The sequence below is a fragment of the Lemur catta genome, chromosome 1 (assembly GCF_020740605.2).
Source record: "Lemur catta isolate mLemCat1 chromosome 1, mLemCat1.pri, whole genome shotgun sequence".
Lineage (NCBI taxonomy): Eukaryota > Metazoa > Chordata > Mammalia > Primates > Lemuridae > Lemur > Lemur catta.
This window is the reverse complement of record NC_059128.1, coordinates 38,649,312-38,665,088: the sequence shown is the minus strand read 5'-3', so window position 1 is coordinate 38,665,088 and position 15,777 is coordinate 38,649,312. Positions and strand designations below refer to the sequence as shown.

The 15,777-nt window shown below is 36.8% G+C and overlaps 1 protein-coding gene across 2 annotated transcripts in view; it reads right to left on the bottom strand.

The window, feature by feature from the left end:
- Positions 1-2,534: 2,534 nt before the first annotated feature.
- ARMH4 (armadillo like helical domain containing 4) overlaps positions 2,535-15,777 on the bottom strand; it is a 105,573-nt gene continuing 92,330 nt past the window's right edge. Inside the window, exons 6-8 of one of the 2 annotated variants that reach the window (XM_045566529.1) lie at positions 9,445-9,476; positions 3,553-3,687; positions 2,535-3,281 (exon numbers count right to left, since the gene is read on the bottom strand). In XM_045566529.1, the coding sequence (XP_045422485.1) occupies positions 3,213-3,281; positions 3,553-3,687; positions 9,445-9,476 (236 nt within the window). In that variant the 3' untranslated portion in view covers positions 2,535-3,212. The remainder of the gene's footprint in view (positions 3,282-3,552; positions 3,688-9,444; positions 9,477-15,777) is intronic. The other variant, XM_045566535.1, reaches the window with a different exon arrangement.

The window sequence follows — 15,777 nt, the reverse complement described above, 5'->3', positions numbered from 1 at the left end:
ATTTTTAATTTTTTTGAGTAACCTCCATACCGTTTTCCATTGTTCATTCCCACCAACAGACTGTACAAGGATTCCAATTTCTCCACATCTTCACAGAACCTTGTTATCTTTTGTTTGATTTGATAATAGCCATCCTCAAAGGCGTAAGGTGATGTCTCACTGTGGTTTTTAGTTTGCCTTGTCTCTTTAACAAGGAAGCTGTTCACTAGATAGATGCTCCCCTAGCTGTGTTCTCAAACTTGCCAGGGCATGAGAACCCCAAGCTCCCTCCCTAGAGATTCGGATCCAGTAGGTCTGGACCGATGGCTTGGAATCTGTATGTTTAACCAGTGTCCCAGGAGATTCTTAGAAGCTGGTGAGTTTGGGAAACACTGCCTCTCCCTCTGAGAGTCCTGTCCCTGCAATGGGACGCCGGCAGCTCTGGCTGAGTAAACCTGGTCCAGTGGGGAAGGAGTTCACGACTGAATCTGCAGTAACCAGCCCTCCTTTCCAGCCAGCCTTATTTGCTCCTCTGTGAAATGTTTCAAGCTTAGTTATTAGAATCAAGAGTTGACTTTCTATTTTTAATGCGCCAGTATTTTAGGTGAACCCACCTGTGCCTGACTCTTACTGTTCACGTGGACTACAGTGTCACTGTTGGCCAGCACTTCCATCTGGTGGCAGCACCCTTAATCCGAGTCCCAGGTTTTGTTTGGAACATGACAAGCTTCTCTGATCCTCTTAATAATCTAAACTAAGCACTGAAAATCATCATTCCACAGCCACAAGCAACAAGGAAAATGACCAAAATAAACATACCAGTTGTGCCATCCACTGACCTTCCACTCAATCTAGACATTTAAATGGCTTTGTATAGAAACCTACTGTGATCTAAGTAAAGCCTTTTCCTTTAAACAGTCACATGTCCCAAAAAGGGCTGCACAGACATTTCTGCTTAAGCCTAAATTCATATATTATACATGTCATCCCCACAACCCTCTGGAAAAATGAAAATATAGGTCTGTTATTTGTGAATTTATTATAGTATCGTTTGAAGATTCAACCTATTAGCTAAGGTCTAGTTAAGACTACGGATTTAGTAGCCTAAGGCATTAGTGGCCATTAATATCACTCATGTGCTACTGAACTAAGAAGCCTATTGTGTATTCTCTACAAACAGCTTGCCAAAAATACAAAGACTGTAATACCACACCGTTCTCACTTACTCCTAACACAGAAAGGGGCTGCTCTTAGAAAAGGAAAACAACCTTTTGCAATATCAGGATGTTTCTACTCATGAAATGACATACTACTTATGAATGTCATGGATCTGAATTCTATTTTAAAGTCTGATCTTGAGCTTATTTGACAATTTTTAACTTCTACTTGCCTGTTCAGAGATGTTTATTTCTCTTGATCAATTTCACACATTTGCTTATATCTCCTGGCAAAAAGAATTAAAATTACTTGATGAAAACATTCTTGTGAGCCAGCCATCATTCAAGAATGGATTCTGGGAAGGTTTCTCTATTAGTTCCACAGAGATGAGACCTCAGGTTATGTGATTGTAAAGGAAATAACTGAGATGGGGAGGGAAAAAACTTGTGTGAGTAAAAGAGAAATTAGAAAGGCATCATGCATTTAACAAAGACAGAAACTCGTATCAAATGTTCCTTGACCATGAAGCTATTTCTTTAGAACCTTTGTTTTAAAGAATCACTCTGAAATGTCACTACTTCCTCCAAGTGTATGAAAAGGACACCGAATTTAAGATAGGGATACATGGTTTTGAGTCCAAGGAGGTTCTCATGCTGATTCTCCCTGGGTATAACTTTGGATAATTATTTCACTTCTTTGCTTCAGTTCCATCTTCAGTCAAATGGGAGAATAGAAACATGTCTCACCTCCCACAGTGGCTATAAAGACTAACTGTGCAACTTGCCTTTAACATAGTAGAACAGGCTCTAACAAATGCAATACAAGTGATTGTATTATTAGTAATCTTTATGCTTTCATGGAAATGAGTCAAATCTCTACCCCAAAACTCAACTAACTGCAAGTCCCAAGTGCCCAGATTCACGTAGGGCATTTGAATATCCTACTAGGTACAGGGCAGGGAATTACATTCCAAAGGAAATGAAAAATGATCGAAAATAGCCCAACATCCCAACAATGGGATACCTGAGAGAAGCTAGTTTTCCACAGGCTCTGTTGTGCATGAGAGCTCGGCCCACTAGACCTGCTTCTACCACAGAATGTCTATTTTCCTACCAAAGCCAAATAAGGGCCAATGATGGCTTACTCTTTCCATGGCCAGGACCACAGCCATGAAAAAGCAATGCTCTGAATTAGTCACAGCAGTGGCCAGGCAAGCACAGAACCAAATGGCAGAGATAAATGCTCTCGGAGCTCACCTACCCTCATTTTCTTCTTGATTTCTTCTTTGCAAAGTCAAATAGTATACAAAAAGAATATCTATTAAGGATAAACATGTAAGATTCTGTTGATAGGCCTGTTGGACTCAACCACACTATTCAAGAAAGCAAGCATATATTAAGATTAAAAGTCAATTTAATGTATTATTTCTAGTGCATTTTTTCCTTGCCAAAAATAAAAACACAAGGTGAAAAATAACAAAACTAGGAGACTGAAGTACATAATGCAAGATCTACATACAACTCTACATATAATCCTAACACGCTGAGAGATCTTGATGACAAAGATTTCATTCCGAGTTGCTGTTAGTTTTAATGCAAATGCAGTATCTACCGTTGCCAACAAGCCTATAGGTTCAAGTAAGTAGAGTGCAATCATGAAAAGTTATTCTTTGTTAAGATTTCTATTGCAAAGTCAAGCATGACTTGGCAGCAACAATCATTACCCTTAATGCAGATAATACAAACCAAGAAAAAGACACTGCGGAAAAATACAAAATATTTACTCTACCTAACCTAGCAACTCCTACTGAACAACATATATGCTGCATATTTATGAGTTGTAGCCCACAGTTGTGGAGAATTCACTATAGAATAAAACCAAACACTGCATGTTACATTTAGTATACAGCATGACTTTTCTGTTCAGTACAAGAAAAATCTAGTACCCACCAGATACTCGGACTGACGGCCTGATAGCAGCAATGTGTCAGGATGTTGTTCTTTTTTGTTTTTTTGCCCCCAAATAAAAATAAAGTAATAGCATTGTTGAATATTCCAATTAAACCTCCATCCAATTCAAAATTCATCTTCAGAGCTGTCGGCTAAGAGCATTACTCGATCTTGCATGCTGTTGAATTCTCTCTGCTAGAGAAAGAAGACAGAAAAGCATTAAACTCCTTATGCAGCAGAGCAAGAACTCTTTCTGCAGCAGAGCAAGTATATCTTTTAAAGTGGGTCCACTTTAAAAGATATACTAACAAATGAAGTCAAGGCAGCAGCTGCTACGGCTAATCCAAACCACTGGGCACGTCAATACTATTCATGCATCATTAAGCCCTATGTACTTTATTAAGCAAATTAGGTAAGCAAAGAATGTTCTGAAACTGATTACGTTTTGCTATTGTTGGTTCCATACCTTTCTTTTATGCCTTTTGAAGCCATTTCTCCTTCGGCGATTCATAACCTTGATGCTGTAGAGCGCTCCCAAGATGAACAAGGCACCAGCTATCCCAACCCCTACAGGCACCAGCATCCCAGACATATAACCAGCCTGCACAGAAAAAGACACACGCATGAGAATGCTAAACAGACCACTGCCACTGGGTTCCTCATTTCTGCTGGATGGCAGCAGGTTTTTAGGCACTTTGAATCTTCATGTTTGCTTTGTTATAACATAAAATAGAACCTAGAATAAAGTTACTTTTTAGGGAGAAGGCAACAGAGAGAGAGGTATGACTATTTTGGGATATTTCAAATACTTAGAAGTAAGTACTGAAATAAATCAGCCAGACTTAGTGGCACCTCCAGCCACTTGCTTATGCACATTTGTCAACAGCAGTTTTGGGGACAGAAATATAATTTGTATTAAAGATGGATGAAGTAAGCTTCTGAGAATGCCAGGACTATTAAAATGCTATAAATTGGAAATATCAGCCAGGGCCAAGCTCCAAGGGGGTTGAAGTGTCCTCTGGAACAGTGTTTCTTGGAGGGTAAAAGGGGGATCTTGACAGTAGTGGTTCTCTCTCTCTCTCTCTCTCTCTCTCTCTCTCTCTCTCTCTCTCTCTCTCTCGGTCTTAGCTGCATTATAGTAAGAAAGGAAAGACAAAAGTGCTTGTGAGTGAGTAAAAGGTGAGGGCTTCTGGAAGCCACAGGGAAGAAGAGGGCCTGCAAAAGCAAGAGGAAGGATGTTAGATGTTGGAGTAGAAGAAGAAAAGACAAAAACAAGGAGAGAGTACGCACATAAAATGGATTAATTTCTATGCATGGAATAATCTCCCCAGCTTATTCCAAACAAGACCAAAGTTGGGGATAGGGAGGCAATTCTGAGTGTCCCCGGCCCCAAAGAAAGGAAGTGGCAGAGAAGGGCACAGAGATCACTGCCGACAACCTTGGTGCCTCCAAAAGAACCTGGAGGAATCAAACCCATGTGTGTTTCCAACATCCCTGAAGTGTCGCTATGGATACCTCGGTCCTAAGATAGCAGCATGATCCCCACATAACCCCTGGCTTCCGTAAGCAACTCAGGACCTCCCCAAGCTCAGGGCAAGCCCATCGTACTAAGGCTGATTCCTGCACCTTAGCCAATAAGACTCCTATGGACTAGAGAGGTGTGTACTAAGCTAGAGCCCTGTCATGGGGTAACACAGATACTGGTTTATCTCCCAAGAACCCCCTCCTAGAAGACAGGCAAAGTACATAAACAATTAAAGTTTTAAAAGCGATAATAAGGACTTTGGATAGGCATGGGGAGGGCGTGTAGCATGAATCTGTTCATTTATTTGACTATGTCTAAAATTTCTAATATAGCACAAACTCTTTTTAGTATCTTTCAGAATGAGCCAAAAACAGAGAGGGACAGAGAATGAAAGTCTTCCCAAAAGTGCTGAAGTTTGCAGGCTGAGCGGCTTTCCCAACATTTCTCATAGTCAATCCAAGGAACCAATGAAACTTTACAAAACTGCAGCACCCTCCTCTCTTGCTCACCGGCCTCTCACTGCTTCTGCCTCCTAGAGTCTTAAGTTAGGGCAAAATGTGGACATTTTTACATTAATTTGAGAAGAGCATTTTTCATCAGCCTACTAAGTATTTTTCCCCAAGAAACAAAGCCCAGTCATTGTCCAATAAATTAATATGCTTTGCGGAAGCCAACATTTTCTAAAGTTCTTCCAGGTTTACTTAAAGTTTATAAAAACTCTGTAATTTTCCATGTGGAAAAACATTGGACAATAGCAAAGTTTCAGTGCTCTCCCCAGAACCGTATTTTCTTTTAAATCACCATTGCCAGTGCATGGCAACATACATACACGTTGAATCATAATCAACTTTATGCCCAGTCAAGCAGGCTTTTCAGAGCTACATGTTCAGAGGATGATCTTTTTGAGCTTTTAGAAAGTCAACTCAATCGGCCTCTGTGTGGGCCACCTCGTGCAAAGTGACTTAACCCCACACCAATCATATGAATATTCCACAATATGTCACTATTTCTATATTTCTTACTGATACACTTAACCTTCTTATTTCTAGAACTTAATTTTTTCAAATTTATTTTTTAACTGATATACAAATTTGTATGTATTTATTTAATATCATATACAACATCATGTTTTGAAGTACATATACATTATAGAATGGTTAAATCTAGCTCTAGAGCTTTAAATCATTTAGATGTCACAAAAATTCAATTTTATCTTTTTATCCCTCTTTCTTTCTTTTCTTTCTTTCTTTTTTTTTTTTTTTTTTTTGGTGGCATCTGCCTGCTTTGAAATTGCAAATAAATTACAAGATGGAAGCAAAGCAACCTGTCGTCTTCAAATATAATTTGACCATTCATCTTTCAAAACTGACGAAAGGAAAATAAGCTCTTCTTTTACAATTGTTCATGATTTGATTTCTTTAGGAATGAAAATAAATAAGATGGCATGCACATATTTTGAAGCTATAAATTCTGCCTCGTACCTTTTCTTTGTTCAAACTTATTGCACACATGTGCCCCCATATGTTATACCCTGAGAAGAACACAATTGTTCCCATGTATTATTCCAAACAAGAATGCATAACCCGAACCTAATCATGAGGAAACATCAAACAAACCTAACGTAAATATTCTATTAATATTTTTTAAAGGGACCACATTCTTTAAAAATGTCAGTGTCATATAAGACAAAAGATGGCTATAAAAATGTTCCAGGTTAAAGGAAATCAAAGAAACATGACAACTAAATGTGTCACACAATCCTGGACTGGATCCTGTCAAGAGAGGAAAAAATACTTTTATTAATGTAAAGGAGATTGGGGGTCTGTTGAAAACACTGGAATATGGATACCAGATTCCATAAAAATATTATATTGATGTTAAACATACTTAAGCTAATAACTATACTAAGATTTGCTAACAAAATATTCCTACTCTTAGGAAATACACACTGAAGTATTTAGAGGTAAACAAGCCATGGTGTGTGTGACTTGTCCTCAAATGGCTCAGGTAAAAAACAGGAGAATGTGCTAGCAAATGAGCAAGCCAACTCGGTAAAATGTTAACCATAGGTGCATCCGGGTAAAGGGGTAGGAATGTTCTTTGTGCTACTCTTACTCTTATATCTTGTCAGTAAGTTTTAAATTATTTCCAAATAAAGTTTCAAATTTTTTAAGTGGATTATAAGTCAAAATAGTACTAAATACACTTGTTTTTGTTTGTTTGGCTTTGGAGGTTTTTTGTTTGCTTGTTTGCTTGAAGTGTATGAGAAAGGTATCCTTTCTTTTTAGGATAGTGTATTTTTTCAGAAACATCTGTTGTCAAGAAGCTATAAGATAACCAAATGATACACTGTACTACCTAAAGTCTGCTGAATTGAGACAGCGTCATTACGATTTCTATGCAATGGTGGTTCTCAAACAGGAGCGTGCATCAGAGTAGACAACAACAACAAAAGGAACAATTCAGAACTTGTGAAAACATCACCCTTTATATACCCAGCTAACTAATAGACACCTAATATTAGAACAATAAAATGAAGCTAACCTGAGAGAGTATCCTGGCTTGCCTGAAGGGCCCAGTTAAATGTGTAGTTCAGTTTTCAGTTCTAAGGGATTCTGTGACTTTCGCCAAGGAGACAGTATTTTTATTCTTAAATGGTTCCTGAAGATAATGACTAACAAGACTTTTATAGATGATAAATATTATAGGTGGATGGATGGATAGAAAGACAGATAAAAAGAGAGTAAGATATCAATACACATGTGTGTGATTGATTCAAATCAAATGAGCATGTAATATATCAATCACAGAGGAAGGAGGAGATGGGGAAGATTTAACTGAGTCCCTCCAAGAGTCAAAAGATGAAGACATAGGCATTAAATAAGACAACTGCTGGAGTCTCAACTTTTCTTCTTCCAAATTTTTTTTTTTTTTTTTTTTGAGACAGAGTCTCACTCTGTTGCCTGGGCTAGAGTGCCGTGGCGTCAGCCTAACTCACAGCAACCTCAAACTCCTGGGCTCAAGCAATCCTACTGCCTCAGCCTCCCAAGTACTGGGACTACAGGCATGTGCCACCATGCCTGGCTAATTTTTCTATATATATTTTTAGTTGTCCAGCTAATTTCTTTCTATTTTTAGTAGAGACGGGGTCTCGCTCTTGCTCAGGCTGGTCTCAAACTCCTGAGCTCAAACGATCCTCCTGCCTAGGCCTCCCAGAGTGCTAGGATTACAAGCATGAACCACCACGCCCGGCCTTCCAATTTTTTTAAATTAAAACATACTGAAAAAAATACTGCAGAAGAAGGTGAACAAAAAGCTGAGAAAACTTCAAAATAAGCCAGAAAACCAGGGGCCACACATAAAATTATTTGTCTTGGTGAAAAGGAACAAGAAGGTCATATCAAGATTCTGAGATAAGAATGAAGGGTTCATAGGAACAGAAAATATAGCCTTTCTCTAAAACTGCACAGATTTTTAAAGTGAGTGGTGAAGGGATATCTACATGCAGGTAAGAAATTTTGCAATATCAAACTTCAAAACAGGCTACGTGCCAAAAGTTATTTTAAGTCTATTTTTTGTCCTTTTTTTTAACTCAGAAGCATATGACATATGGATTGCTATAGAAGCAATGACATATGGATTCCTAGATTAACATACCAAAGCCTATTTAATTTTAATTTCTATATTTTCTCATGAAAAATAATAAGAAGCACTACCAACGTAAATATATACAGTTCTAAACTTTTGAGCTTTCTTCCCCTAAGTCTTTCCTCAGTCCATCTGATCATCTGTCCTTTGCACAACTGGATGCATTACAAATACCAAAACAGCCTCGCCTGACCTCAACAGCCTTAAAATTTTTCAATGTTACTTTTAATATATATGAACACAAACTCTCATTCTCAAAAACTGTACATGTTAAATTTTACTGAGAAGCAAAAAAAAAAAAATAGTAAGGAGAATTAATATAATTATATAATTTAATTCTGATTGAATGTTTTCTTTTGTTCTAAGGTGTAGCAAAATATAGGTAATTCAAATATGGAAAAAATTGATGCTAAATAATAAAAAAGATATATAATACCATCAACAGAAATATATTGAGGTGGTGAATTGGAGGAACTCAATATCCGACTATCAAAAAGACTTCCATTTAACTGAAACTCCAGTTAAATGAGAGCTGGGCTGTAATAATGGCGTCTGACACAGGCTGCAGCAAGGAATTCAGGGCTCCATTAATACGTTTCTGAGTAATTCCAGTTTAAAATTATAAAGTAACCAAAAGTGAAAACTTGCAGAGGGTTGACAATCAAAAGAAAATGAACAATATAAACCCAGAAAGAAGTTAATATTGTCAATCACTACATAGATGGCAGTTAATGCAAAAGAGGAAAACATTTTTCTAGAGTTGGCCATTCCAACATGTCAGCTCATTAATGCTTAGTAAGTAGCAACATTATAATAAGCTACATGCCTTGAGAGCCTCACATTGGGACAATGCCAGATAAAATGGGCTTATATTCTTGAGATTCCCTAGAAGAAACTCCACCTTGATATGTACAGGATATTATTCAGCTGAACATACCAACCAAGGTAAATTCTTACACTTTTATAAGAATGAATGGTGCTCCAAAGAATAAGATGTTTCCTGTGTTCTACAAGAAGGAATTTAAAGAGAAGACCTTCTTGCAGAGCACCTGGAAGTAGCCCTGTATCTTTGGATAGATTAGCAGAATCAGTAATAAACTAAAGCTCTGCTATACTGCAGATCTTTTGTTTTACAAAGCTGTATGCCTGTCAAGATAAGTTCAAAGAAGAAAATATTTTTCTTACCTTGTCTTTTAATTTTTCCATCCAGCTTCTCACTAGGAAAAATAAGAGAATAAAATGTAAGTAGCCATATTTTACTTATATTTCATGGTATTAAGCTAATTTGATACATTGAAGATTTTTTGTATTAAATACAATAAAAGGGTCAACAATATCAACATAATGACAGTAATGGTCTTGTTTTTATTTCTACTTATTTAAAAATGTAACAGAGCACAAACACCTATCATATCATTATTAGATGAACACAGAATATTTTTGTTTGTTAAATACTATTATAAATGAATGCTTTGTGGGGGGAGGTCTTGGGAAGAAGAAAGGAAATCATCTTTAAAACACCAAGTTCATTTGTTCTCTGACATTTTTTCTTTAGCTTTATTCCTTATCTTTCCCAGTTTTTATGCTCAGTGGGAATGCTGCACTTGAATCAATGTCAGAGAGCAGAGATTAAGGCAGGAAAGGGCATGGGCAAGCCCGGGCTGCCCAGCACTGGCTCCAAAAAGGAGCATTTGCAATCATATTTAAAGAAGAAAGAATTTAACAGAAGGCAAGAACAAGAAGTATTTCTGAAATATATTTATATTTACATATATATATCTTGTGAACTGTGTCATTCTATCATGACATAACCACTATGAAAAATAAAAGCAATAAACAAGTAATATTTATGGCAGCTAACTGGAAAGGACTACATAAACTATGAAATTCTATGTAGATGATGACTACAACCAATTGGAAATAGATAAGCCAAAAGCAGAAGGAAGCATCAATAAAAATGAAAACATGTTAGAATGGCCATGTTAAGGGTAGTTACAGGTTGTTGGTGGGTGGTTTTTTTTTTTACCCTTAATTACCTTTTAAAGTTATAATAATGTTTCAATACCAAAATAAAATTCATTTTTAAAGACATCAGAAATGAGAAAAAAGATAAATATATTCTCATTTTACCTCTGTTATCAAACAAAAGAAATGTTATTAAAAAAAAAAAAAAACCTTTAGGATTTCCTTAAATTTTCTTTCCTCTCTGAAAGCTTCAACAGGTAGGAAGGAAAGCAACAGAGTGGCAAACTTTTCTTATAAAGAGCCAGAGAGTAAATACCTTACATTTTGTAGGGCATACAGTCTCTGTTACAGCTACTTAGTTCTGCTGTTGTAGCACAAAAGTAGTCATAGACAATACATAAATAAATGGGTTCAGTTATGCTCCAATACACTTTATTTTTGGTTACTGAAATTTGAATTTCTTGAAATTTTCAAATGTCATAAATACTTTTCTTTCGATTTTTTTTTTTCAACCATATTACAATGTAAAAACCATTCCTTGCTCATGTGCCGTAAACAAAACAAGCAGCAGGCCAGATATAGGCCTTAGGCCACAATTTGCCATCCCCTGACATAGACAGACTTTAACCAAGAAATGGATACCATCATTTACAGTCTGACTCTAGTAGTGATATATCTGACGATACTGACAATGGCTAGCACACCCATACAGTTTTATCCCTCACAAAGCACCACGCATGTATTGCATCATCTGATCAGCAAATCAATCACAAACATGAGAGTCAGTTAAGATTATGCTCAGGGAAATGACGAGGAAACTGAAGCTCAGAAAAGCTAAGAGCCTTGCCCATGGTGAGCCAGCAAATAAAGAGTCACTGGAACGCAAACCTGATTGAACGACCCAGGAATAAGACTTCGCAACTACCCATTTCTTTTGGTGGTACCACCACTCTTCTGCTCCTTCAGGTTGAAAATATGGAGACATCTCTGGCTCTTCCATCTCCTTCAGCTCCTGGCTTTCATGTCTCATTAAAGATCTTGTCAGGACCTCTCAGGTTTACCCTTCCCCCATCACTCCCTCTGTCCAAAGCAGGATCCAGGCCAAGATGGTGGTGATATTAGTCAGGATGAGATCAGAGTCGTGGGTCAGAACAAAGTCTAGGTATCTCAGGAAAAGGCCAGGGGCCAGTGATTCTAGGAGCAGTTCCATGGGGAAGTGAGGTCCAACACCGATCTACTAGTGGAGAAACTAGTGAACCTCTGGACCCTCAGCTTCCTCATATAGAAAATGGAGACAGCAACATCTATCTTGCAAGATTCTTGCGAAGATTAGAAATAAAATGTGCAAAGTGTTTAGACAGTACCTGATGTCAAGAGACTAGAAAACAAAACAAGAAATCTAGGACAAGAGGGGAAGAAGAAAGGTGAGTAAAATATGAGTATTGTGTTAGTATGTCTCAATTAAGTCCAAGACATAGATTTAAATTCAAGAAAGAGAATGTTTCCAATTCATTTATTCATTCAACAAATATTTATTATGCAGTGTGTTTGATCAGGGATTGTGCTCTATGCTGGGTCAGCAGAAGTTATAGGATCTAGTTCCAGTGAGAATGCAGTTAGGCTAGCACATCTGTGATGAGAAGTGGATGACAAGCAGGAATGTAGGGACAAGCAGAGAGTGAGGGACAGCATGGAAAGCCAGTTGCTGGGATACAGGCAGAACTCCAACCTTTGAAGCAAGATCCTCGGAATCAGGGAATAGGCTGGGTATTAGATAGAGAGCAAAGCAAAAGAGGTGGGGGGCAGGAATGCCAAAGTGAGCACCTCAGGAAGAAGCAAGCCAGGGCAGGGTAAGGGTAGCTTGGGGAAGAGAAAGGGGAGGCAAAGACCAGGCCAGCGTCTGAGGCACCTGAGACACCAATAGGCTTGAGTACTGTAGGAAACTCACTGAGAAACATTCTAACTTAGGCCTTACCCAGCCAGGCCTCACTGGTAAACTGTCCGCATTTAAGGTTCTCAGAATGAACTTCACAGAGACTTTTAGATGACTGTCTAACAAAGTAACTCTCCACTGAAGGCAGGAAGGCATATCAGCACAGGATGGTCACATGTGTACAGGTCATCTGAAAGAGCATGTTCAACAGACCTCGTTCAATAATTTATAATACAGAAAAGAAAGCTGGGCAAAATCTTGGCTAGTGAGGGGCTGATACACAGAGGATAGTGAACAAATATTTGGGTCTAGAAAGATTGAGAAAATGCCATTCTTAGAGTATGTGAGCTTGATTATGTTTCCCCTTAAGAACAGGAGACCCCAGCGGGCCACGCCTTGTGCTTTTCAGGTATCCACCAGGCTCCTTAGCATGGTACCAGACACTCAGGTGCTTAAAAAATATTTTTCCTTCTTTTAGCAAATATTTATTGCTTTTAACTGAGTTCACAATCATTCAGTAAGCATGATTCTCTTTCATGAAGATTCTGCAAAGTGTTTTCAGCAAAACAGTCAAGGCAGAATAAAAATAAATTTAACACAAGGATCATTTTAAAATTTAAGGAACAGAAATTATAAGGGAATTCAAAAACAAGGAGAGAGAAAATCATAAGGAAATATTTTTCATTAAAAATATGATTATTTATAAAGAGGAGAATCAACAACTGCAATTTTTTTAAAAGTAGAGAAAGCATTGTCTGGGGGATGGGCACACTTGTACCTCTGACTCGGGTGGTGCAAAGGCAATTTATGTAACCAAAGCTTCTGTACCCCTGTAATACTCTGAAATTTTTAAAAAAGTAGATAAAGATCTACTGAATGTAGAGAAAGTAGATAAAGATCTCATGAATGAAAGGGGTATGAACTGATATAGTTTTTTGGAGGTGTGGGGATGGAGGGGGAGATTTGCAATCAATATCAAAAGCTTTTAAAAAGTTTAAAATATTTTATCCAAAGCTCCAGTTATCAAAGAAATGTATCTTAAGCAATTAACCATGGACGCACACAAAATTTTATTTAAATCATGTTCACTGCAACATATTTATAATAGAAAGGAGCATGTAAACAATATCAATATCCAACAATAGAGGATTGGTTTAAACACTCCAGGGGAAACAAAACCTTAGGCTACGCCTACAGAGTAGAATATTATAAGAAAACAAAATTATACAAAGAGAAATACTTAATGGCAAGGTGTTCAAATTACACACTGCAAATGAAAAAATACAGTATATATAATGCGAGCCCAAGTTTGTAGATAAAAACATTAGGTATATAATTGGAACAATGCACATCAAAATGTTAACTGAATTAATCAATGGGTGGTAGAATTCTGGGTGATTTTTCTTTTATTTCCTATATTTTTAGGATTTGTCAAGTTATAATTTCTTACTACTTTTAAATTAAGAAAAAAAATTTTATAACAAAACCCCCCAAATTCTGTAAACCTTTGTAAATTAAAGTTAATGGTAGATTGCTAATAGTAGGGAACACAAGAAGTTGAAGCCTTTCCACTTGGCTAATTCCTCAGCCCACAGCTACAGATTCACTCTAATTTCACTGATTCTGGTCTGTTTTCCTTCTTGAAATTGTATTTAATGCAAATCTCAGAGCATAGCAATATGTTAATAATAAGGCCTCTGCTCTCCTAGTAGGAAGAGAGGTACACAAAAAGTAGGCATGAATAAAGGTCATTTTTGGCAAGCCCACAGCTAATACTCAATAGTGAAAAGTTGAAGGCTTTTCCTCTAAGATCAGGAACAAGACAAGAATGCCCACTCTCACTACTTCTATTCAACATACTACTGGAAGTCCTAGCCGTCCAAATTATAAAGGAAGAAATTAAATTGTCTCTGTTTGCATATAACGTGTTCTTATTTATATAAAACCCTAAAGACACCACCAAGAAATGGTTAGAATTTATAAAAGAATTCAGTGAAATTGCAAGATACAAAATCAACATACCCAAATCAATAGCATTTCCATACACCAAACAACAAACTATCCATAAAAGAAATGAAGAAAATAATCCCATTTATAATAGTTACCAAAAAAATACTTAGGTATCAATTTAACCAAGGATGTGAAAGACCTGTACACTGAAAACTATAAAATATTGATGAAAGAAATTTAAGAAGACACAAATATAAAGATATCCAGTGTTTGTGGATTAGAAAAAATAATACTATTTAAATGTTGATACAACCCAAAGCATTCTACAGATTCAGTGCAATCCCTATCAAAATCCCAATGACATTTTTCACAGAAATAGAGACAATAATTTTAAAATTTGTAAGGAGCCACAAAAGACCACAAAGTAGCCAAAACAATCTTGAGCATAAAGAACAAGCTGGAGGCATCACACTACCTGACTTCAAAATACATCGTAAAGCTATAGTGATCAAAACACCATGATATTGTCATAAAAACAAATATATAGATCAACGAAACAGAGAGTTAATAAATAAATCCACATTTTTGTAGTCAATCAATTTTCAACAAAGGTGCCAAGAACACATAATGGGGAAAGGACAGTCTCTTTAATAAATGGTGTTGGGAAAACTATAACCACATGCAAAAACATGAACTTAGACCCTCATCTCATACCATATAGAAAAATCAACTCAAAATGGAGTAAAGACTTAAACATAAGATCTGACATTGTAAATCTACTAGAAGAAAATATAGGAGAAAAGCTTTATGACATTGGTCTGGGCAATGATTTTTTAGATAAGACTCCAAAAACTTAGGCAACAAAAATAAAAATAGACAAATGGTATTTCATCAAGCTAAGAAGCTTCTGCACAGCCAAGGAAAAAACCAACAGAGTGAAAATACAACCTACAGAATGGGAGAAAATATTTGTAAACTATACAACTGATAAGGGGTTACTATCCAAAATATATAAGGAATTCAAACAACTCAAATAGCAAGAAAACAAATAACCAGATTTAAAAATGGGCAAAGAATCCTAATAGACATTTCTCAAAAAAAAAAAAAAAAACACATACAAATGGCCCTCCCTTTTTTCATTCTCTCAGATGCTGATATTGATATTTTGGTAACCTCCCATAAATCATGAATTTTCTGAATGGCATCTAGAATGGTGAATCTTTTCCAGAAGAGTTTCAATTTTACTCTGCCCAGATCCATCAGGAATCACCATCTATGGTAGCTAAAGCCTTATAAAATGTATTAATATTTCTTAAATAAGATTTGAAAGTCAAAATTACTCCTTGATCTATGGGCTTCAGAATGGATGTTGTGTTAGCAGTCATGAAAACAATATTCATCTCCTTGCAGATCTCCATCAGAACTCGTGAGTGACCAGGTGCATTGTCAATGAGCAGTAATATTTTGAAAAAAATCTTTTTTTCTGAGCAGTAGGCTTCATCAGTGGGCTTAAAATATTCAGTAAACCATGCTGTAAACAGATGTACTGTCATCTGGGCTTTGTTGTTCCACTTATAGAGCATAGGCAGAGTAGGTTTAGCATAATTCTTCAGGGCCCTAGGATTTGGGGAATGGTCATTGAGTATTGGCTTCAACTTAAAGTTACCAGC